Genomic DNA, 22,924 nt, shown 5'->3' on the forward strand with positions numbered 1-22,924 from the left:
TAGGAAAATGGATATGCCCTCTTACTAAGGACGGGAATATTAAAATGTTCAAGTCTCAACACCAAGAATGAACCCAAATGGAAACTATGGATTTTGGTGATACTGATGTGTCAATATAGATTGATTAATTATAACAAATGTACCTCTCTAGTGAGGGATAGCTGATGATGGGGGAGGCTGTGCATATGTGAGGGCAGGAGGTAAATGGGAAGTCTCTGAACCTTCCATTCAGATTTGCTGTGAACCTAAATCTGCTCTAAAAAATAAAGTTTATTGAAAAAAATTTACATCATGGCCAATTTCAAGTTACCAACATGAAGTCACTGAACAGAGTTGAGAAAAGATACACATATTGACTCTGGCACAGTACTGAAAAGAAAGCACATGGAGATCTCACTCCACGTTTTGGAAATGGCATACATATCTCTCTGTCTCTCTGTCTCTGTCTCTGTCTCTGTCTCTCTCTCTCTCACACACACACACACACACACACACACACAGAAAACTGGATATTGGTGAACACAGTGATGCTTTCTACGCGGTCCAGTCCTCGGTCTTTCTCTTTCATTTGTGGCAAATCCATCACAGAATTTTCCTAACCAGAGGTTATTCTCTCCCTAAAACAAATTCTACCACTAGCTTCAAAATAATTAATTTGTTTTTAACTATTATATATATGCTACACAGATATAAAGAAAAAATAAAATTATTTCTGGGTGATGGGTTTACGAATTTTTCATTTTCTTTCTATTAATTTGCATTTTCTAGTTTTTCTGTAATAAACATTGATTGCTTTTATAGTAAGAAAAATCATTTTTATGTGTAAGAAAAATCATTTTTATGTGTAAGAAAAATCATTTTTATGTTCAATAAAAAATGGTACAGCCTTTTAGAAGTGAAATTGGACAGTATCTCAGAATTTAAATTGTGCATATTTTTTGACTTTTTGACACCAGGTGCCTATTTGCTAGTTTCTTCATCTATTTCTCAACAATTAAAAAAATACATTTGCCATTCTGATACAGGAAAAATGGTATTTCATCATAATTTTTATTCACTTTTTTTTGCTTTGCTTTGCTTGTGTGCCAGTAAGTCTGAGCATTCTAAAAATATATTGATTAGCTATTTATACTATTTCTTTCATAGATTCTAGAGTTCTAGATATACTTAACCAGTGTACTAGGTCTCAAATCTATTTCCTTCCTTTAGATTCCATCATCCCCATCCTATTTTATTTATTTATTTATTTTTTTGCGGTATGTGGCCTCTCACTGTTGTGGCCTCTCCTGTGGCGGAGCACAGGCTCCAGACTCGCAGGCTCAATGGCCATGGCTCACAGGCCCAGCCACTCCGCGGCATGTGGGATCTTCCTGGACCGGGGCACGAACCCGTGTCCCCTGCCTTGGCGAACTCTCAACCACTGCACCACCAGGGAAGCCCCTCATCCTATTTTAGACTTGCTTCTTACCTCAAGTTCTTGTTTTGTTTTGTTTTTCGGTTCATGCCTTTGTTTCTGCTTTTTCCTTACTTTGAATATCCATCCTCCCATCTTTGCCTTTCAGATATCTACCTCCCCTTTGAATGTACTTGGTACAACACATGGGATGATGGGATAATAACCACCAAATGGATTGTATCTATCTTACAGTAATAATTGCATCCTTCCTGTTTTGTTTATCATCTTTATAGCTGTCTTAAACCTGCCACTTAGATTTAAAGCTTCCTGAAGGCAGGAGCCCTGTCCTCCTCTCCTTTTAAGTTGCCTTGTGTATAAGAGGTTCCTAACAAGTATCTCTTTAATTGTATTCAAGGTCAGGTTCAGCCTTTCCTACTAGTAGAAGCTTTTCATTATATCGTGCTTTAGAATCATCATCCACAAACATTTGTCAAGCATCTGTCAGGGACATGGAGTACAGCAGCAAGTAATGAAGAGCTGTAGAGCAGAATAAGATATGGTTCCTGCAAGACCTATGATCTCTTACTAACCAGTAGGGTTAGTTCCATAATCTTTAAATGAAATCATCACATTCTTCTATAGTTGAGAGCCAAATATCCATAGCAAACACCATAGACGCTGGATAACATTGGGTATATTTGATGACTGTTTAAATAGTAAGTGCTACAGGACTTCAGAGAAAGGAATAAGTACTTTTGTACTGGGCTGGTATAGGGCCTCCTTAGAAGTTTTGGGCAGTGAAGCAAGGATAGACTTCAGATCAGCGTGGAAGAGTGGAGAGGGACTGCTGAGTGGGCAGAAGAATAATTGAAGGTGTTGAGAAATAGGCTGCCATAGAATACTCTTCTATGGGCCAGACTGTTTCTAGGCACCTTTTCTAATCTTGGCATTTCTAATAATCTTGTTAAAGAGGTTAATGAGTGTCTTGTGCCCTACCTATTTTCTTAGTGTTCTGGAACTTCTACCAACTCCTACTCCTTAGGGTTCTTGGAGTGAAGAGAAGGGGAAGTTGGTAGGGGGAGCAGGGAAGGTCATCCATGGACCCCTCTTTGAGTGTCAAGTTTTATTACTGTTGAAGAGTTTTATGTGTGTGCTAAATAAAGATATTCTGAGCATGGGACATTACCAATTATTGCATCCTTTTGTTTGTTATCACAGACTAGATGAGGCAATACATGCCATTGCCAATGGAACCTTGAACCAACCACCGACCAAATTGGATAGATCTTCTGAAGAGCATTTAGGACTTCTGGTGAATCCCAACCTGTACCAGTCGCCTCCCCAGGTTAGTGGACCTTTGCTCTGATGATGGGAAAAGTTTGGGCCCAGATATTTCTCCTTTCAAATGTGCCTGTTTCATAGGCTGTAGATACCAGTCTGCTCTCTCAATACTCCTACCCATCTTATACTCTGACCCAATTTTTCCAGTTTTTTTGCAGTACTTGTGACAAGTTATCATTTGAGCATTTCCCAAGAGAAGGTTTTGTTAAGTACTATAGAGATTTTAAACAATAATCCCATGGTCCTCTTGTTAATGTTCTTTCTCTGTCTTTTATAGAATGTGGGTAGTCCCATAGTGTGGTGTTTTAAATTAATACATTAATTCACTTACTCATTGTTGTCATTCATTTTGCCATCAGGTACATTGAGCATCTAATATGTATAATCACAGAAGTAAGTGATCAACCAGACACTGCTTCTATCCTCAAAGAATGCATAGACTAGTAGAGGAAAAGATTACATAGGCAGCTCTAATATTAATAGAAATATAAATAAAGTACAGTGGAAACCCAAAGGAGGGAAAGACAGTTGAGAGGAATAAAAGAGGCTTTTATAGGGAAGCTGGCATTCCTTAAAAGTAGGTATCCAAGAAAATGGTGTTTGGGGATGGTGGGAAAAAAAATTCCAATCAGAATTAACTATAGGAATAAGGTGTGGGATACACACACAAACACATATATACATATATGCAGTTAAACAGTGCAAGGGAGGGTTGGGAGCACTGGCCCTCTGCCTAGTCGAAAATCTGTGTATTAATTACAGCTGGCCCTCTGTAAAGCAGTTCCACATCCCCAGTAGGTTCCACATCTACAGATTCAACCAACTGCTGATCATGTAGTTCTGTAGTATTTACTATTGAAAAAAATCCACTTATAAGTGGACCCACACAGCTCAAACCCATGTTGCTCAAGGATCAACTACATAGGGAATAGTGAATTTAGACTACCAAGATAGTACTCATAAAAAGGATTATCGGGATTTCCTTGGTGGCGAAGTGGTTAAGACTCCACACTCCCAATGCAGGGGGCCCAGGTTTGATCCCTACTCAGGGAACTAGATCCCACATGGATGCTGCAACTAAGAGTGTGCATGCCACAACTAAGGGGACAACGTGCCGCGACTAAGGAGCCAGCAAGCCACAACTAAGGAGCCCTCGAGCTGCAACTAAAGAGCCAGCCTGCTGCAACTAAGTCCCGGAGCAACCAAATAAATAAATAACCTTTGCATTCTCTCTCCCTCTCCAAACATGGCAGCCTCAGCAAAAAAGAAGAATAAGAAGGGGAAGACTGTCTCTGTAACAGACTTCCTGGCTGAGGATAGAGGGACTGGTGGAGGAAGCACCTATGTCCCCAAACCAGTCAGGTGGGCTGATGGAACAGATGACCTAGAAGGAGATGTTTCAACCACTTGGCATAGTAATGATGATGATGTGTATAGGGCACCTCCAATTGACCGTTCCATTCTGCCCACTGCTCCATGGGCTGCTTGGGAACCCAATATCGACCAAATCACCACCCTACACTGCTTTTCTAGGGAACCTGCCCTATGATGTGACAGAAGACTCCATTAAGGAATTCTTTAGAGGATTAAATATCAGTGCAGTGCGTTTACCACGTGAATGCAGTGATCCTGAGGGTTGAAAGGTTTTGGTTATGCTGAGTTTGAGGACCTGGATTCCTTGCTTAGTGCCCTGAGCCTCAATGAAAAGTCTCTAGGTAACAGGAGAATTGGAGTGGACGTTGTTGATCAAGCACAGGATAAAGACAGGGATGATCGTTCTTTTGGCTGAGATAGAAATTGGGATTCTGACAAAACAGATACAGACTGGAGGGTCCGTCCTGCTACAGCTTTGATGACTACCCACCTAGAAGAGGTGATGATAGCTTTGGAGACAAGTATCCAGATCGTTATGATTCAGACCGATATTGTGATGGGTATCGGGACAGTTATCTTGATGGCCCACGCTGGGACATGGATTGATATGGGCGCTGAGATCACTATGATGACCAAGGCAGCAGAGACTATGATAGAGGCTACGATTCCAGGATAGGCAGTGGCAGAAGAGCATTTGGTAGTGGGTACCGTAGGGATGACGACTACAGAGGAGGCGGGGACCACTGTGAAGACAGGTATGACAGATGAGATGACCGGTCATGGAGCTCCAGAGATGATTACTCTCGGGATGATTATAGGTGTGATGATAGAGGTCCCCCCCAAAGACCCAAACTGAACCTAAAGCCTCGTAGTACTCCTGAGGAAAATGATTCCACTGCTAGCACGTCCCAGTCCAGTCGAGCAGCCTCTATCTTTGGAGGGGCAAAGCCTGTTGACACAGCTGCTAGAGAACGAGAAGTAGAAGAGCGGCTACAGAAGGAATAGGAGAAACCGCAGCGTCAGCTGGATGAGCCAAAACTAGAACGACGGCCTCGGGAGAGACACCCAAGCTGGCGAAGTGAAGAAACTCAGGAACGGGAACGGTCGAGGACAGGAAGTGAGTCATCACAGATGGGGACCTCAGCCACATCTGGCAGAAATGCATGAAGGAGACTGAGAAGTCTCTAGAAAATGAAACACCCAGTAAAGAGGAAGACTGTCAGTCTCCAACTTCTAAGCCTCCCAAATCCGAACAGCCTCTAAAGGTTATGCCAGCCCCTCCACCAAAGGAGAATGCTTGGATGAAGCGAAGTTCTAACCCTCCTGCTTGATCTCAGAGCTCAGACACAGAGCAGCAGTCCCCTACAAGTGGTGGAGGGAAAGTAGTTCCAGCTCAACCATCTGAGGAAGGACCAGTAAGGAAAGATGAAAATAAAGTAGATGGGGTGAGTGCCCCAAAAGCCCAAAGTGGAAATTCCAGCCGTGGTCCAAGAGACGGAGGGAACAAAGACCACTGGAAGGAGTCAGATAGGAAAGATGGCAAAAAGGATCAAGACTCCAGATCTGCACCTGAGCCAAAGAAAGCTGAAGAAAATCCAGCCTCTAAGTTCAGTTCTGCAAGCAAGTATGCTGCTCTTGCCATTGATGGTGAAGATGAAAATGAGGGAGAAGATTACACCGAATAGACCTCTGCATTCTGTGCTTTCTCCTAGTCTCTCACCACCCTGGAACATTCGAGAGCAAATCAAACCTCCATCCAGACAAGACAAAATAAAACTCACCGTCTCCTGGAGACCTTTCTTAACTTTTTTTTTTTTTAAAAAGAAACAAAATGAAATTCTTTTGCATGCTGCTGCAGCCTTTAAAGTATTGAACTAACTGGAGAATCACCAGTGTAGCCAGAGAGAGACGTACAGCCTTTAATGCTGTACGTTTAAAGTTGTGGTGCATTTTTTGACACGTGCAGTTGCCTGTGTGATTAGTGCCTAGGGGCCTCCGTTTAGCAAAATGGCAGTGATAGTGATGCAGTGTCTTGAATCTGGTTGGGCAGCAGGCAGGTATAAGGAAGAGTGTGAGGTTTCTACCTTTAATTCTTATCCAGTTACGGCATTCATGAATTCTCAAACATTATCTGAATAAATTCTCCGTCCTCGGCAAGGTAGGTTTAGTCTCTTATGTTGTTTTAGTCTCCAGGAGGCTGCCAGCCCCTCCTCTTATTTAATTCTGAGTTACTGGGGCCAGCCTATGGGGGCGTTCCTTCATTTGTACCCCCCAGGGGGCTAGGTGGGAGTGAGTCTACAGGCCACTGAAGAATAGGACTGTTTGGTGACCTAAATGAATGGGGAAATCATGGTTTGAAAAGAAGCTTGGGGATTTGATGAATTATTTTGCACCAGTAATAGGGAAAATGGTATGACCTCCAGTAAACACATAATCGTTTACCTCCTGGAGCAGGAAACACTTAGGGGTTGTGGGAATTCCCAGGTCTTTTTTTTTTTTTTTTTTAAAGAAGATGTTGGGGGTAGGAGTTTATTAATTAATTAATTTATTTTTGCTGTGTTGGGTCTTCGTTTCTGTGGAAGGGCTTTCTCTAGTTGTGGCAAGCAGGGGCCACTCTTCATCACGGTGCACGGGCCTCTCACTGTCGCGGCCTCTCTTGTTGCGGAGCACAGGCTCCAGACGCGCAGGCTCAGTAGTTGTGGCTCACGGGCCTAGTTGCTCCGCGGCATGTGGGATCCTCCCAGACCAGGGCTCGAACCTGTGTCCCCTGCGTTAGCAGGCAGATTCTCAACCACTGCGCCACCAGGGAAGCCCCTCCCAGGTCTTTTATGTGTTGTGGTTTCACCCTTTCTTAAACACTATCCCTTCTGAAAGTTCAAATATATCCATATTCTGTTGAAATCTTGAAGCTTTAAAAATTTAGACTCTTGTCATCGTCTTATGTTCCTCATGCTACTCTCTCCTGTTACCTTCCCACAGGCAGCTTCTGCTTAAGTCACATACTTGACCTCCTAAGCATTCTCTAGAGCCCCTGGGAGCTGTTCAGTGAGGAATCATCATTGCTTTTTCTCAAGCCAATCTTGGCTCCTTCATGTTTTGACACTCACTCCTTCCCTCCAGCCATTCATGCTCCTGCTACTTTGACACCTTTGACACCTCAGAAAACTTTAGAATTACCAGTCTTAGATGGTAAGCGAGTTTGGTTAAATTGGAAGCCTTTCTTACAACCTTGATTGGGGTTTGGGGAGCTTTTTAAAAAACAAAAGTTTCCTTATCTCCAAGTGAAATCCCACACCAATGTTTGGATTTATAATGTGGCCTAGACCAATGTGTGGTTTTTTTGGTTCTGTTTTTTTTTTAGCATACCTTGAGAGAATAAATGATAATGGAGAAGAACAATTTCACAAGGTCCTGGCTTCTCTTGCAACACAGTAGCTTTACTTGCTTGCTTTTATGTGCACCTTGGTACTGTCAGCTCAACAGATGGTGTCCTTACGGGCAATATTGGTACCTGCAGAGAAAAGACATCTTGGTCTCCTCTCGCATCAGTCAGGTTAGACCCTGTCCAGCCATGCAGGGGTGTTGGTTTATGAGTGCTGCAGCAGTGAGCATAATAATCATTTACCCAGTGGACATAAAAGACATACCAAGTGAAGTAACCTTAAATAATTGGCTTGGAGTGCCTAGTAGCTAGGAAGTGGCTTTTAGAGATACCCAAGGTTGAGAGGGTATTTTTTTAAACCATTTGCTATAGATGATGCAAAAGTAGGGTTTGCTCTCTTCATGTCTGCTCCTTCCAAATAGATGTGTCCAAAAAAGCTGTTTTTCCCCCCATTCCTCTACCCTGCCACCCTGTTAAAACAAACAGGCATTTATGACCCACTCTTCAATACATGTAAAATTTGTACAAAAATATCTTCTACGAAAGTGATTTGTAATCTATAGACTTCATACCTGGGAGAGGTCTTGAGATGTAAAATCCCATCCTTTAGGTTGTGGGGTTTTTTGTTTTCTCCAAACAAATCTGATCTTTAAAGTTCAAAATAAAATAAATAAATAATTTTAAAAGGGATTATCATGAGAAATGGAGTAGTTAGGTAGATAGAGTCAGATCACTAAAGAGTTAAGTGTTTAGCTAGGAAGATTTCACATTTTTACTTTGTAAATAAATGTGAATCATAGAATGTTCTTGAGCAGAGAGATGCAATCAGAGCAGTGCTTTAGGGAGTGTGACTGGAGATACTCATTCAGCACTGTATACATGCCAGGTTCTTTGCTAGGTGCTGGGAAATTAAAAGGTAAGAGCCCTTAAAGTTTTTAAGGACTTCAAATTTAGTGGGAAGATGTGTTTGAATACAAAGAATTTCAGTTCCTTAAGATAATTGCTATGATAGACACATGTCATGGATACAGTAGGAGTTTAGGAGAGAGATTATAAACTCACAGAGGAGTCACAAAAGAAATGGTTTTTGAGAGGAGACTTAAGGGATGAATAGGAATTTCCAAGCAGACAAATTTGGGGAGGGAATTCTAGGTAGGTGGTATAACATGTAGAAAGGCTTAGCAGCTTGAGAGCATCGTAGGTTGGGAGAACCACAAGTAATTAAGTACTGTTAGAAATTAAACTGCGCTAGTAAGTGTATTAGTTTCCTAGGGCAGCCATAACAAAATACCACAGCTGGTTGGCTTAAGACAACAAATGTATTCTCTCACAGTTCTCAACACTGAAGTCAAGGTGTTGGCAGGGCCATACTCCCTCCGAATGTCTATGGGAGAACGCTTCCTTGCCTCTTTGAGGTTCTGATGGCCCCAGGCATCCCGTGGTTTATAGCTGCGTAATTTTACTCTACCTTTGTCTTTTCATGGACTTTTTCCCTGTATGTCTTTGTCTCTGTGTGTTTTCTCCTTTTATATGGATATCAGTCACTGGATTGGTGTCCACCCTAATCCAGTATGACTTTATCTTAACTTGATTACATCTGTTTCCAAATAAGGTCAATTTCACAGGTTCTGGGAGGACATAAGTTTGGGACAGATGCTACTCAACCCGGTATAGTAGGTAACATCTTACCATGAAAGTCCTTATGTCTCATGCTAAGGAGTTTAGTTTTATTCTACAGTAGGCAAGGAAGAGTCCTTGAAGAACTTTAGCAGACAATTGGCATGACTTCCATGCCTATGTAGAGAATGGATTAGAGGGAAGACTAAGACAGAAGCAGGGAAATTGCTAGGAAGATTATTGCAGTAGGGACTTCCCTGGTGGTCCAGTGGTTAAGAATCTACGCTTCCAGTGCAGGGGGCACAGGTTTGATCCCTGGTCGGAGAACTAAGATCGCACATGCCACGCGACCAAAAAACAGGTTATTGAGGTAGCACAGTGGGAAGATGATGAGGGCCCAATTTAGTGTTACAGTTAGTAAGGCAGTAGAGAGTTACTTAGAGGCTAAAAATGGAGATGAGACTAGTTAGCAGGCTCTAATATAGTGTTATTGAAAGACAGTAAGATTAAGTTAGGAAAGTAGCTGTGAAGTAGAAAAACAGGTAGTATAAACAAGAACTGTAATAGAGATAGAACAGACAATTTGGGCCTCAGGATTGTTCATATGCCAACAGTTTTATGAAATCACCTATTTCCCCTGTAATAGATCAGTTCTGCCTCTGTGTTCCCGCTTAAGGACTTAAATCCCTGTGTAGTATTTACTTAAATCTGCTTTATGTTTTGGATAGTTATTTATGTGTCTGTCTTCTCGTAGGATTGTAAGTTCCTTGAAAGCAAGAACCATATCTTTTTTATATTTTATGTGTCTCCCTACTTTATATGCTTTTCACTATACTGAGTTAAATAGTAAATGTTTGTGTGGTTTTTTTAAGCTATGACACAATTGATTACAGTCATAAAATTTTATTGCAGAAAGATTCTAAGAGATTCATTTAGTCCAACTCCATCATTTTACAGTTGAGAAAACTGAAACCTTTAGGGGTTAAATGATTGCTTGGAGTCTCTAGACTACCATTCTAGTATTTTTGTTTTCCCTATAAATAATTAGATAAAACATCAAAAAATTAACACACCTAACTCTAAACCTCATCATCCTAATAGAGCCTTTTTTTAAAAAAAATAATTTTCAGAGCACTCAGTCTTCTTGCTCTGGAAGAAATGTTACCCTTTGTCATTCTCTGACTGAACTACTGCCAAGACTCTTTAGTCTCCTGTAATTATCTGTACCCTGTAATTTTGTGTTCTCTTTACATGATGGAAGCCTTGTTTCAGTAGTGCTTCATCCTGTCTTTTGGGGGACAAGTTGTTCATTTCAGGATAAGAGAATACTTCATGCATCCAATAGTCAGAACTGCTGCCCCTCGAAAACATCTGTTTGGCTTTATCATGGTAACAGTATGTGACCCTGTCCCTTAAGCACATGAAGAATGTGTGGACCAAAATGTTGAACCTTCATTTGGCTGATAGAATTATATTGGGAAATTGTCCAATATGGATCATTAATCATTTTAAAGTGGAAATAATTACAGACCAATTATTTGGTCTGATGGTTGTACTGTTGCTGGAATTAGGAAGCTGTGTGTGGAGAATTCAACATTATCTAACTATTCTTTAAGACGGGACCATGTTATCATACCTGGGACTCCTACTGAATTTATACCTTCTGTACGTTTTTTGACCCTGTTTCAGACAAAGATGGGATACATTTTTCTAAGAGGATGTTTCCAGTACGATTCATTAATATTAGAATTCATCTCATTTTGTGTACCTACCCCAGATTTTTCCCTTGTCAGACAAAATTATATGTTTGGTTTCTTTCCTGTATAGTGGATAGATCAGACGGGTGCAGCCTCACAGAAGAAGGCTTTCCATTCAGCAGGATCAGGACTAGAGTTCAGTTCATGTCGGCATCAGTTTCGAATCCAGGACCAAGAATTTCAGGAAGGCTTTGATGGTGGCTGGTGCCTCTCTATGCATCAGCCTTGGGCTTCTCTGCTTGTCAGAGGGATTAAAAGGTAAGGGCAGAAATGAGGCGGACTTCCCTGGTGGTCCAGTGGTTAAGACTCTGTACTTCCATTGCAGGGGGTGTGGGTTCAATCCCTGACCAGGGAACTAAGATCCCGCATGCCATGCGGTGCAGCCAAAAAATAAAAAATTAAATAAAAAAAAAATAGTAAGGACAGAAATGAATCTTGGAAGATTTTACATAAACTTGGACTGGAATTCATCTGGGAGGACATAAGTTTGGGACGGATGCTACTCAACCCAATATAGCAGGTAACACCTTACCATGAAAGTAATCTAGCGATGATTTATAATACTCTGCAGCACATAGAACTTTAAGCAATGTATTCATGTTATGGACTTGTTCTTTACTGAATAGCTTTAAAAAAACTGAGGTTAGAAGGACTAAGGATCCTAGTCATAATAAAGAATAGAACATAAGTTTTTTCATCTTTAGAAGGAAGTCTATTGAGAAAACTTCTCTTGGCTTTGCCTTTGTACAATAATATATCACTCAGCAACCTTAATGGTTTGATCCTATTGGAAATTCAAAGTTTTTATGCCTATTTATTAGTTTTTTGAAGACACCAGCCTAACTGATTTTGTTTTTCTATCTATACATCTGTCTTTTAATCTGAGTAACCATATTGAGAAGCTATCTTACCACAAATTCCTTTTCTGCAAAAAGTGGGGGAAGTAGTGAGGGATAAGTAGAGGTATTATAAAGTTAAGTCGTGGTACGTGTTAGTGATGGTAATAGCTTACTATTCCATGGTTTCATATGTTTCTTCTCAATGCAACTTTAAAAAATAGTACTTTCCTTTGCTTTTATAAATGTAAATAGAAAATTGATCAATACAGAAAAGCAGCTAGAAAAAGAAAGATCATCTATAATTCCACCACCTAGAAACAGCTACTGTTAGCATTTTGGAGTATTTATATTCTTTTTCCTGTGAAAATTGTTACATAATGAGGTCATAATATATATTTACGTTTATGTTTTTCTTCTTTCACTTATCATTACATGTTCGTTTTCCCTTGTTTTCTCAGTTTTATTGAGATATAATTGATATATAACATCGTCAGGGTGTACAACATAATGATTACATATATATGTATATATTGCAAAATGATCACCACAATAAATTTGGTTAACATCCATCACCTTGGGCTTCCCTGGTGGTGCAGTGGTTGAGAGTCCACCTGCCGATGCAGGGGACACGGGTTCGTGCCCTGGTCTGGGAAGATCCCACGTGCCGCGGAGCGGCTGGGCCCGTGAGCCATGGCCGCTGAGCCTGCGCGTCCGGAGCCTGTTACTCCGCAACAGGAGAGGCCACAACAGTGCGAGGCCCACGTACCGCAAAACAAACAAACAAAACAAAACAAAAGATCCATCACCTTGCATAGTTACAAATTTTTTGTTTCTTGTGATGAGAACCTTTAAGATCTATTCTCTTAGCAACTTTCAACTATACAATACAGTATTGTTAACTGTAGTCACCGTGCTGTACATTACATCCCCAGGATTTATCTTATAATTAGAAGTTTGTATCTTTTGACTACCTTCATCCAGTCTGTTCTCCGTATTTATGAGTTTGTTTTTTTCAGATTGCACATGTAAGATCATAAAGTATTTATCTTTCTCTGACTTATTTCACTTAGCATAATACTTCAAGGTTGATCCATATTGCTGCAAATGGCAAGATTTCATTTTCTTTTATGGCTGAATAATCTTCATCCATTTTCTTTATCCATCCATTCATTGATGGACATTTACATGGTCTCCATGTTTTGGCTATTGTAAATAATGCTGCAATGAATGTGGGGATGCAGATACCTCTTTTTTCCTTCTTATTTTATCTCTTAGAATTTTATATCCCTGGGAATGTCCTAACTCATAACAATAATAATGCCTTATGTATTTATATTTAAATAGAAGTTTACAGTTTTCAAAGCAGTAGCTGTATTGAAGTAGATCAGACCAGTATTATTACAATCTTGAACACCTAAGCAGGCAAAGGTAAAGGAGCTTGCTATGAATTACAAAGCTAGTTAGTGGCAGAGATGGAACTAGAGTTCAGGTTTTCAGAGTGCTTTTTCCACCCTTACTTTGTAAGCCTCAGTCATTTCTCTATTTCCTGAAAGAAAATTTATTATCAGGATTTAGGAACAATCATTTCTACTTTGTTGGTTTCCATGGTTAGTTGAGATTTGCCTCCTTCGTGAAGGTGTGTTATCATTTTTCTCCCCTCTTCAAGGTCAGGCTTTCTTTCTTTGGCTCCAAAGTGTTTCATAATCCATGTATGTAGTGGCATTACAACAAGTATATGTGAATCTGCTTCTGCTCCAGGGCACCTGGGCCCTCAGATGTCTATTCTTCTCTTCCAGTTCTCTGCAGTTGAGGTGTCTTCCATTTCCAAAGTAGAAAACTAAACAGCTTGCTTTCTGCAGAGGGAATCAGAATGTTTACATTTCTCTCGTCCTGTTTTGGATCTGTGTTATCCAGATTTTCTCACTGGAAAGAACAGGATGAACAGCATCCAGCCCACAATCACTAATCCCACAGAAAGAAAGTGGGTGGTTCTGCCACATTTGTGAGAACGTTTTCCCAGTAACCCTGTGGATCATTTGGTGTAGAGGGAGAAATATATTGATTCATTCCTCATTTATTGAGTACCCACTGTGTGCCTGGTGCTCTTCCAATTCATCTATATTGGAAAACTAAGAGTATGAGAAATTCCGTTTCCCATTATAAGGCAAGTATAATAGGGTTATATTATCAAGCTACTTTATTTCATTTTGTAGGAACTAAAGGAGAAACATCTTTTTGTAATCCTTGGAAAGTAGTCAGTAATACATTCTCTTGATTGCATTTTGTTATTCTACTTAAAGATTCTTTCAAACTAGCTAATGGGTTGTTTAATTATCTGCAAAGAACATAACCCTTTATAAAATACTTAGAAAATATAAATGAATATGGTTGCAATTTAGAGTAAGATGATAAGCATTTTTATTTACTTAAATTCTATTAAATAGTAATTATGAAGGTACTATTCTTGGGGAGTTATGTGTGGGTGAGAATTTTTCTGTCAGGTTGGAGAACAATGAACAAAATCTTTCATGACTCAAAGGCAAGGATTTTCATTTTTGTGGGACAACTTGGATGCCTTGAAAGTAGAAGATTTGGATTGTAGAAGTCCCAAGGCTAGTGAAAGCTTCATTTCTGAGTTACAGAGATCGAGTAAAAAATAGGAACTGAGAGAGATGACTTGCCTTTGTTCTGATGATAGGGAAAACTAGAGAACAGGGTTTATACACAAGTGAAAGGTATTGTAGGAAAAATGTTTTTTACGAAAAATACCCTTCTTGGTGAGGTATCATCTATAGATCTCTTGGTTCAACTGGATAATTTGCTGTACGTTATGAGATCTTCCAAGACACTAAAATTTAGATTCTTTCTACTAAATTTGTATTTGTTTAAGGGTGGAGGGCAGAAGCTGGTACACCCCACATAGAGGACGACTTTGGATAGCAGCCACAGCCAAAAGACCCTCTCCTCAAGAAGTTTCAGAACTCCAGACTACATATCTTCTCCTTCGTGGGAAAGGTAACGGCCATATATTCTTCTAATTTCAGTCTTACTTTGTGGAGAGAAGTCATTGATGTTCTTCTTCTTTCACCTCCTTCTTCCTGTGGCTTTTTTGTGGTTTTTTTTTTTTTTTTTTGGCTGAAAGGGACTTTAAACTTTGTGTTTGTTTGTTTGTTTGTTTAGTAGCAAATCATGGACAGCTGTTCAAAACATTAATTCACCAAACAGTACAAATAAAAATATCCATTCCCAACACCAGAAATCAACCAACTAGTCTTAATTTTCTACATTTTTTTTATTATGAGAGTAAAATAACTACTATAAATTCTGGGATCTTTAGATTGGGAAGAACAACCGCAAATAAGACTTTTTATTATTGGGAGTGACTCAAATAGACATATGCTATTGGATTTGGACAGATCAAAGTTGGTTGACTTAAGCAGTGAGTTTTGACAGTCACCCCAAACACTCAGTTTGGATCCTAAAAAACACTTCTGGCCCTTGGATGTCTTGGCTTCCTTCCTCTTATTCAGCCCATACAGTAGTTTTGAAGGTAAAATGAGAGGATAATTACAGAACCACCTTTAAAAGTTAAGAAACCAAGCTTTAGGAATTAAAAGTGTATGTTTCCTTAAAAATGCATTTCTGTTTTGACTGGTATGACTGGGTTCTTTTATTTATTTATATTATTATTATTATTATTATTATTATTATTTGGGGGTGTGTGCACCTGCAGCATTCAGGATCTTAGTTCCCTGACCAGGGATCGAGCCCACGCCCTCTGCAGTGGAAGTGCAGAGTCTTAACCACTGGACTGCCAGGGAAGTCCCTGGGTTCTTTTAAATTCATGTTTTGACATTCTTATGTTTCTTAACTGCATTTTTATGTTTTTCTCTTGACACCTCAAGCTTGTTTCCAGAACCTGTCACCACCAAATTCTAGTCTGATCCAGTTGGGTATAGTGGAATTGATTTGTTTCGAGTGAAGTTGTGGGGTCCTTGAACTTCAGTGGTATGAGGCTTATTTTCCTATAGTTTAGGATGTGGATAGTGGACTAAGCCAGCTACTCACTAAATGTTTTGCTAAAACACAAACAGTTGTGCCAAGTAAAAAGCCTCATTGTTTTCCTTATGTCCATAAATAGATAATAGAGAAAGTGATTTGTTCAGAATTGAAGACAGATTTGTGAGTTCCAGGGTCACAAAGAAGAAATTTATGTAATCCTTCTGTTATTCTCAATTTAGATGTGGAATTTCCCAATGACTATCCATCAGGTTGTCTTCTGGGCTGTGTGGACCTAACTGACTGCTTGTCCCAGAAGCAATTTAAGAATCAGGTGAGTAAAGAGTGTTTCTCTGGGACAGATGCTTTGTTTGCCACAGTAGCTGACCTGTAGATCCTTCAACTCAGAGTATCCTGTAGATAGTAAGGAGCTAGAAACTGAATTTAGACATGTTTGGAGAATCTTCTAAGGAGGGAATATTGGGGAGAGAAAAGACAATGGGAGAAATGGAAAAAATTTAGTGATGCTTTGGTTCCTAGTGTGTGGAGGACTGGTACATATACATTTCTGCCTAAAAAGCTATTGCCACAATCCAGCTAATAGTGTAGAGTCCTCATCCCTTAATAAAACTTCGGCTCTTGGCAAAGAAATCCTTCATTATTCCTTGAATTATTTCAGTTAGGTAGTGGGAATGGTAGAATTTGTTATTACGTACTCTGGAACGTTTGGTCCAGACCAGGGAATTCATGAAAGACAAGTATATTTGAACTCTGATTGCCTGGACCGTGCCAACTTTGGGTGTGTGTGTGTGTATGTATGTACATATTGTATGTATGTATTTTTATTTATTTTGATTACTGAACATTGAACTGACGTAACTAGAGTACATTTTTGAACAGCAGAGGGAGCTGAAGGACTTTAGCTTAATTGGAAAATTCTTGAAATTTAGAGCCTTATGTTTAGTCTAGCAGGAATCCAAAGTGGGAAACTCCATCCTTAAAGCCTAAAAAGTCTTACGTAACAGTATGGTTTTCCTGTTTTTTGAACAGTTACTTTACACAATAGTGGTTCCATCAATGTGCTTAAGAACATATTCTTCAGCTTAATTTTCTCAGTAAATTCTTTGCTTTGCAGACTCTTCTGTGCCTTTCATTACTGCTATTAGTGTCTGCTTTTTTTTATATAGGTGTATTAATTAATTAATTTATTTATTTATTTTTGGCTGCATTAGGTCTTCGTTGCTGCACGCAGGCTTTCTCTAGTTGCAGTGAACGGGGCCTACTCTTCATTGCGGTGCACAGGCCTCTCGTTGCAGTGTCTTCTCTTGTTGCTTAGCACGGGCTCTAGACACGCGGGCTTCAGTAGTTGTGGCACACGGTCTCAGTAGTTGTGGCTCGCGGGCTCTAGAGCACAGGCTGAGTAGTTGTGGCACACGGGCTTAGTTGCTCCGCTGCATGTGGGATCTTCCCGGATCTTCCCGGACCAGGGTTTGAACCCGTGTCCCCTGCATTGGCAGGTGGATTCTTTTTTTTTTTTTTTAGATGTTGGGGGTAGGAGTTTATTAGTTAATTTATTTATTTTTGCTGTGTTGGGTCTTCGTTTCTGTGCGAGGGCTTTCTCTAGTTGTGGCAAGCGGGGGCCACTCTTCATCGCGGTGTGCGGGCCTCTCACTGTCGCGGCCTCTCTTGTTGCGGAGCACAGCCTCCAGATGCGCAGGCTCAGTAGTTGTGGCTCACAGGCCTAGTTGCTCTGTGGAATGATCCTCCCAGACCAGGGCTCAAACCCATGTCCCCTGCATTCTCAACCACTGCGCCACCAGGGAAGCCCTGCAGGCAGATTTTTAACCACTGCGCCACCAGGGAAGTCCCAGTGTCTGCTTTAAAAAAACAAAACAAAATACTGTTCCCATCCATCTCACTCCCTCTGTTCGTTCCTCACAGGTTTTAGCCAGTAATTATTATCCCTCTAATTTTCTGTCTGTATTTTTTTTTTTTTTTAATGCCACGCCATGCGGCATGCATGATCTTAGTTCCCCGACCAGGGATCTGCGCTGCGAGCACAGTCTTAACCACTGGACCACCAGGGAAGTCCCTCTAGTTTTCTGTCTTTCATTTGCTTGTGGATTGCCTCCTCAGCCCTTTTCTGATTATGTATATGAGTACAGTGCTTGCGTTTTGGACTTTATGTATATGAGTACAGTGCTTACGTTTTGGTGTGAATTTTGTCTGTTTTTTTAACATCTTTATTGGAGTATAATTGCTTTACAATGGTGTGTTAGTCTCTACTGTATAACAAAGTGTGAATTTTGACTCCGACCCTTTTGTTCTGCTCTTAGTACCTGATCTAGACCTAGGCAAAACTGTAAATACATGGAGGCCCTTTGTTTTCCACACCACTTGTGCCTGTTCTATCTATCTATGGACCTTTTGCTGATTTTTTTCAATGTCTTCTTTCCTCTCCTCCCTTTTATTCATTCTAGAAGTAATAATTGTAAAAATTCCTTACATTGGTGTAGGCTTTACAGTTTTAGAGACTCATGAAGAGCTTAGTATCACTTGATGTGTTATATTTTCTTATGAGGATATTTGCATTCTAAAAGAGAACCCAGGAGCATCTGGCAGTGTGGGTGGTGTTTTGGCTGGGGCCTTCCCTTACTTTCTCATTTGTTGATCAAGCAGACCACCACTTGATACAAGGTCAAATGAATTCAATTTCTAGGCAGTTAACCAATCTTCTTTCTGCCACAAATTTGTGTTGAGAAGGGTAGGGGGCTGTAATCCTAATCTATAGAGTACCACAAGGCTTATGGGAATTAGAAATATAATTAACAAAACAAATCTTTTTGGTTTCTCAAGGGTACCTCTCTTTCAGGTCAGCATGATACTCCTACCTGAGCTTATATTCTGCCTTTTATCCTGAGGATGCTGAGGGCAGCACATAGAAGTGTAGGAATCCTCCCATATGTTCCCAGCTGGAGGTCCTGGCAACTCTTTATGAATTTCCCTGATGTGTATGACATTAGAATATCCTAAAATGCCAAAAGCCATGAGGTTTCATCAAACAGGAGCCCATATCCATTTTCCCTATGGTCAGCTTTTCTGTGGCTTTTCCCCATTCTTTCTTTTCTGTGTTTGAGAGTAGCACGTGAATGTATTCACAATTGATATTAGCGCTATTTGGGGATTATTTATTGAGTGAGGATCTTACCACTTTTAAAGGTCGTAGCTTTGGTATTTGGCTGTCTTTTGGAAAATGTCTAGAGCACCTTTGGTAATCTACCTGTCTCTGTTTGAGCTAGGGTTCTGTGATGTAAGAATTGTGATTGCTTAGTCTGTTTTACCAATGTTATTCTCGTTTTTTCAAGAATGAGTTGAGAGTTTAGGGGTAATACCCCTAGACTAGCATTTCCCAAACTATTCCATGGCATAGGTGTTTTCTGGAAAAACAGGGGGGTGAGGGGTTTCTGTTGACACACACATTTGGACAATTTATTTGGATTAAACAAATTTGTTTGTTTACTGCAGAATTTCTCAGAGCCCTGAATGTGCTGGTGTGCATTTTGACTCTGATACAATTCTCTGATTTATCTGGTGAATGTAATATGCAGTGTTCTCATACCTTTCTGACCACAACAGCCCCCACCAACATATTTGCATACTGGTATCTTGTGGTATATATATAGTTAGCAAGTGCTAGCCTAAGTATGTTTGGGGTTTTTTGTCCTCATACGTCGGTTCACTGAGGGAGAATGATCCAGGAAACAGTTTCCTGACTTATGTCTTTCTGCATCGTCACACTCATGCCTCATCACCCAGCTGAACTGCATTTTCCTTTTTTTTTTTTTTGACTTTTTTGGCTGCACTGCGGGGCCTCTAGGATCTTAGTTCCCCGACCAGGGATCGAACCGTGCCTCCTGAAGTGGAAGTGCAGAGTCCTAACCTCTGGACTACCAGGGAAGTCCCATATTTTCTTTGAAAACCAGTGTGGATCTAGTAATTTTTATTTCAACTGAAACTAATCTCCTGTGTGACTTGGAACCATGTTTTAATTCTCCATCTTGTTCCTAACTTTTTCCTTCCCCAAAGAAACTCAGTAATTTACTTCCTGACCTTTCATTCTTGGCTTTTCTTTGTTAAGTTAAAATATACTAAGCCCTCACTATTTTTGGCATAGTGTGATCATTTAGTTCCTTAAAAAAAAAAAAACAGAAAAGGTTTTATTAGTGGATGTTTAAAATCAAGTGCACCACTCTATAAGTGGCTTTAAAAATATGTGCTTAAAGTGCTTTCCCCTGAGCTAAGAACTCATCTTCCTTTTGTCTTCTAAAAGTAGTATGGCTGGCATGGCTGATGTGTGCCAGAAAAAAATCCTGCTAGACCATCAGTCCTCCTGAGTAATGGCAGGGGATCTACCTAAACAAGATAGGAATGATACAGCAAAGGCTGTAGGCTCAACTCAGGAAAGAAAGGTAGATGAGAGCCATCTAGTTAAAACTTCTCCTGTACTCCCCTGGAAGAAGCCCATGCCTTGCCAGGGTTTTATCTGCCAGCAGCAGATGTAAGCTCTCAAAAACAGCAGGGAGGATGTTGACTGCAACAATGCATCAAGGCTGTGGTTTGTAACCTCAATAGTAAGGCAGTTAAAACCTTTTTTTTAACAAAGACATTTTGATTGCCAAATCCATAACCATTAGCAGCTGTGGTTTGAACAGTTCTCTAGACCTAACAAGTTGTCAAACAGAAAGTTGAGTTGGTGGCTTTTGTTTCTATGTGTCTGTATTGTGTTTGTGCTATTTATATCTCTGCCTTCAATAGAAAATCTGATTTGTCAGAAATCTCTGAGGTCATTGATTATTCTACTTCTTTTGTACTAAATCCATTCTTCTCCTGCCAGCTTACTGACCTTTTAGTCCATTTGATCATATGGCTTTTGTAATAGCCAAGATCCTGTATTTAAGGAATTACACTGAGGCAGTTCTACTGCAGGGTGCCTACAAATTGACATCAGCAAAAGAATTACTGTCTTCCAGTGGGGAAGAGAGTATTACTTGTTCCTTTTTATATGAGTGTCCATGCGATACAGATCTTCAGGAAGATCGCATATATCACTTCATGTGTGGAAATCAGCGGCTTCTATCACCAAAGGATTGTCCGTAAGTCTGAGAGATGAGAAATTAGAGAATGAAGGAAATAATAGACAGTATTCAAACCAGGCATTGGCGTTGAAAAATGCAGAGTCCCCAAATTCTCTTTTAAATTATGTGAAAATATCCTCTCTGTTTTACTAAGAAAACTTGCCAATTCATAGACCTAAAATGTATGATTCCTAAGAGATTGTGAGGGCTGCATCTGAGACCCAACAAAGGGGGGAACTGTGTGTCTGCAACAGCTAGCCCAACTCTAAGCAGTTCTTTAACATCACAGCTCACTTGACGGAGACAGGGAATGTATTTTCAGAATTCTCATGAAGACTAGAATATTTACTTGAGTTTCTAGGTCAGAACAGACTGTCTTTAGAGTTGTTTGCAACCTGGGTATCAAGTGCCCACTTGATGAGTTGAGGACTGCCATGCTCACTTTTTTTTTCGGTACACGGGCCTCTCACTGTTGTGGCCTCTCCCGTTGCGGAGCACAGGCTCTGGACGCGCAGGCTCAGTGGCCATGGCTCACGGGCCTAGCCGCTTTGCGGCAGGTGGGATCTTCCCGGATCGGGGCACGAACCCGTATCCCCTGCATCGGCAGGCGGACTCTCAACCACTGCACCACCAGGGAAGCCCCATGCTCATTTTTAAATAATCCAGGAAGCATTATGCTTTCTGTTTCTTTTTTTCAATTTTTTAAAAAATATATTTATTTATTTATTTGGCTGCGTTGGGTCTTTGTCGCTGCCTGCGGGCTTTCTCTAGTTGCGGCGAGCGGGGGCTACTCTTCGTTGCGGTCCGCAGGCTTCTCATTCTGGTGGCTTCTCTTGTTGCAGAGCACAGGCTCTAGGCGCATGGGCTTCAGTAGCTTTGGCACACAGGCTCAATAGTTGTGGTTCGTGGGCTCTAGAGCACAGGCTCAGTAGTTGTGGCACATGGGCTTAGTTGCTCTGCAGCATGTGGGATCTTCCTGGACCAGGGCTCGAACCTGTGTCCCCTGCATTGGCAGGCGGATTTTTTTTTTTTTTTTCGGTACGCGGGCCTCTCACCGTTGTGGCCTCTCCCGTTGCGGAGCACAGGCTCTGGACGCGCAGGCTCAGAGGCCATGGCTCACGGGCCCAGCCGCTCTGCGGCATGTGGGATCTTCCCGGACCGGGGCACGAACCCGTGTTCCCTGCATCGGCAGGCGGACTCTTAACCACTGCGCCACCAGGGAAGCCCGGCAGGCGGATTCTTAACCACTGCTCCACCAGGGAAGTCCCATGCTTTCTGTTTCTTATCCTGAAGAGAAAAAGGGAATATTAACACTCTTGTGTATTTATGTAAATTCTTTAATGTTTAGCTTTACATCTGAAAATGAATATATAACTCTTAAGATTTTCTTAATTATTTATAGATCAATAAATACTTGAGTGCCTACCATAAATCAGACATTGTTTTAGACACTAAGAGAAACAAAAAGGTGAATCAGCCTTGGGTTCTGTCCTCAGAATGTTTGAAAGACCACTAGGTAGATGAGATATGTATACAACCAAATTTGTAAACAACCAAATACAAAATAAAAAGCAAAGATAACTGTCTTAAGAGAAGTAAGGACTGCCTCTGAGGAATTTAAAGGAGGGAAAGGTTGCTTCCAGGTGGGAGGAAGACTTCGGAATGTGCCTTTTTTTGTTGTTTTCCCTATGGGGACTCAGTATTTCTTCAGGATAGATTCTGAAAAGTAGAACTTAAGGGTCTAAGATACATACATTTAAACTTTGATACAAACTGGTAAGTTACAATTCTTAAAGAGGGATCTAATTTAAAATTCCACTGATGGTGTGAATCTTTCCTATACCAATACCCTGACCAAAACTGGTTATTAATAATCAATTTAGGGCTTCCCTGGTGGCGCAGTGGTTAAGAATCCACCTGCCAATGCAGGGGACAGAGGTTCTAGCCCTGCTCTGGGAAGATCCCACATGCCGCAGAGCAACTAAGCCCGTGCACCACAACTACTGAACCTGTGCTCTAGAGCCCGCGAACCACAACTACTGAGCCTGAGTGCCACAACTACTGAAGCCCGCGCGCCTAGAGCC

General features: G+C 40.7%; 1 protein-coding gene and 1 pseudogene across 2 annotated transcripts in view; both read left to right on the forward strand.

Moving 5' to 3' along the window:
• TRIP4 (thyroid hormone receptor interactor 4) overlaps positions 1-22,924 on the forward strand; it is a 67,396-nt gene that overhangs the window by 20,600 nt on the left and 23,872 nt on the right. The window contains exons 8-11 of the mRNA XM_082833919.1: positions 2,615-2,741; positions 10,938-11,125; positions 14,597-14,721; positions 15,948-16,039. Coding sequence (XP_082690045.1) covers positions 2,615-2,741; positions 10,938-11,125; positions 14,597-14,721; positions 15,948-16,039 — 532 coding nt within the window. The remainder of the gene's footprint in view (positions 1-2,614; positions 2,742-10,937; positions 11,126-14,596; positions 14,722-15,947; positions 16,040-22,924) is intronic.
• On the forward strand, positions 3,984-5,886 carry LOC309963451 (eukaryotic translation initiation factor 4B-like; annotated as a pseudogene). Its single transcript has one exon. The product of its transcript is annotated as a eukaryotic translation initiation factor 4B-like (transcript).

Source organism: Leucopleurus acutus (genome assembly GCF_964270905.1).
Source record: "Leucopleurus acutus genome assembly, chromosome: 1".
NCBI lineage: Eukaryota > Metazoa > Chordata > Mammalia > Artiodactyla > Delphinidae > Leucopleurus > Leucopleurus acutus.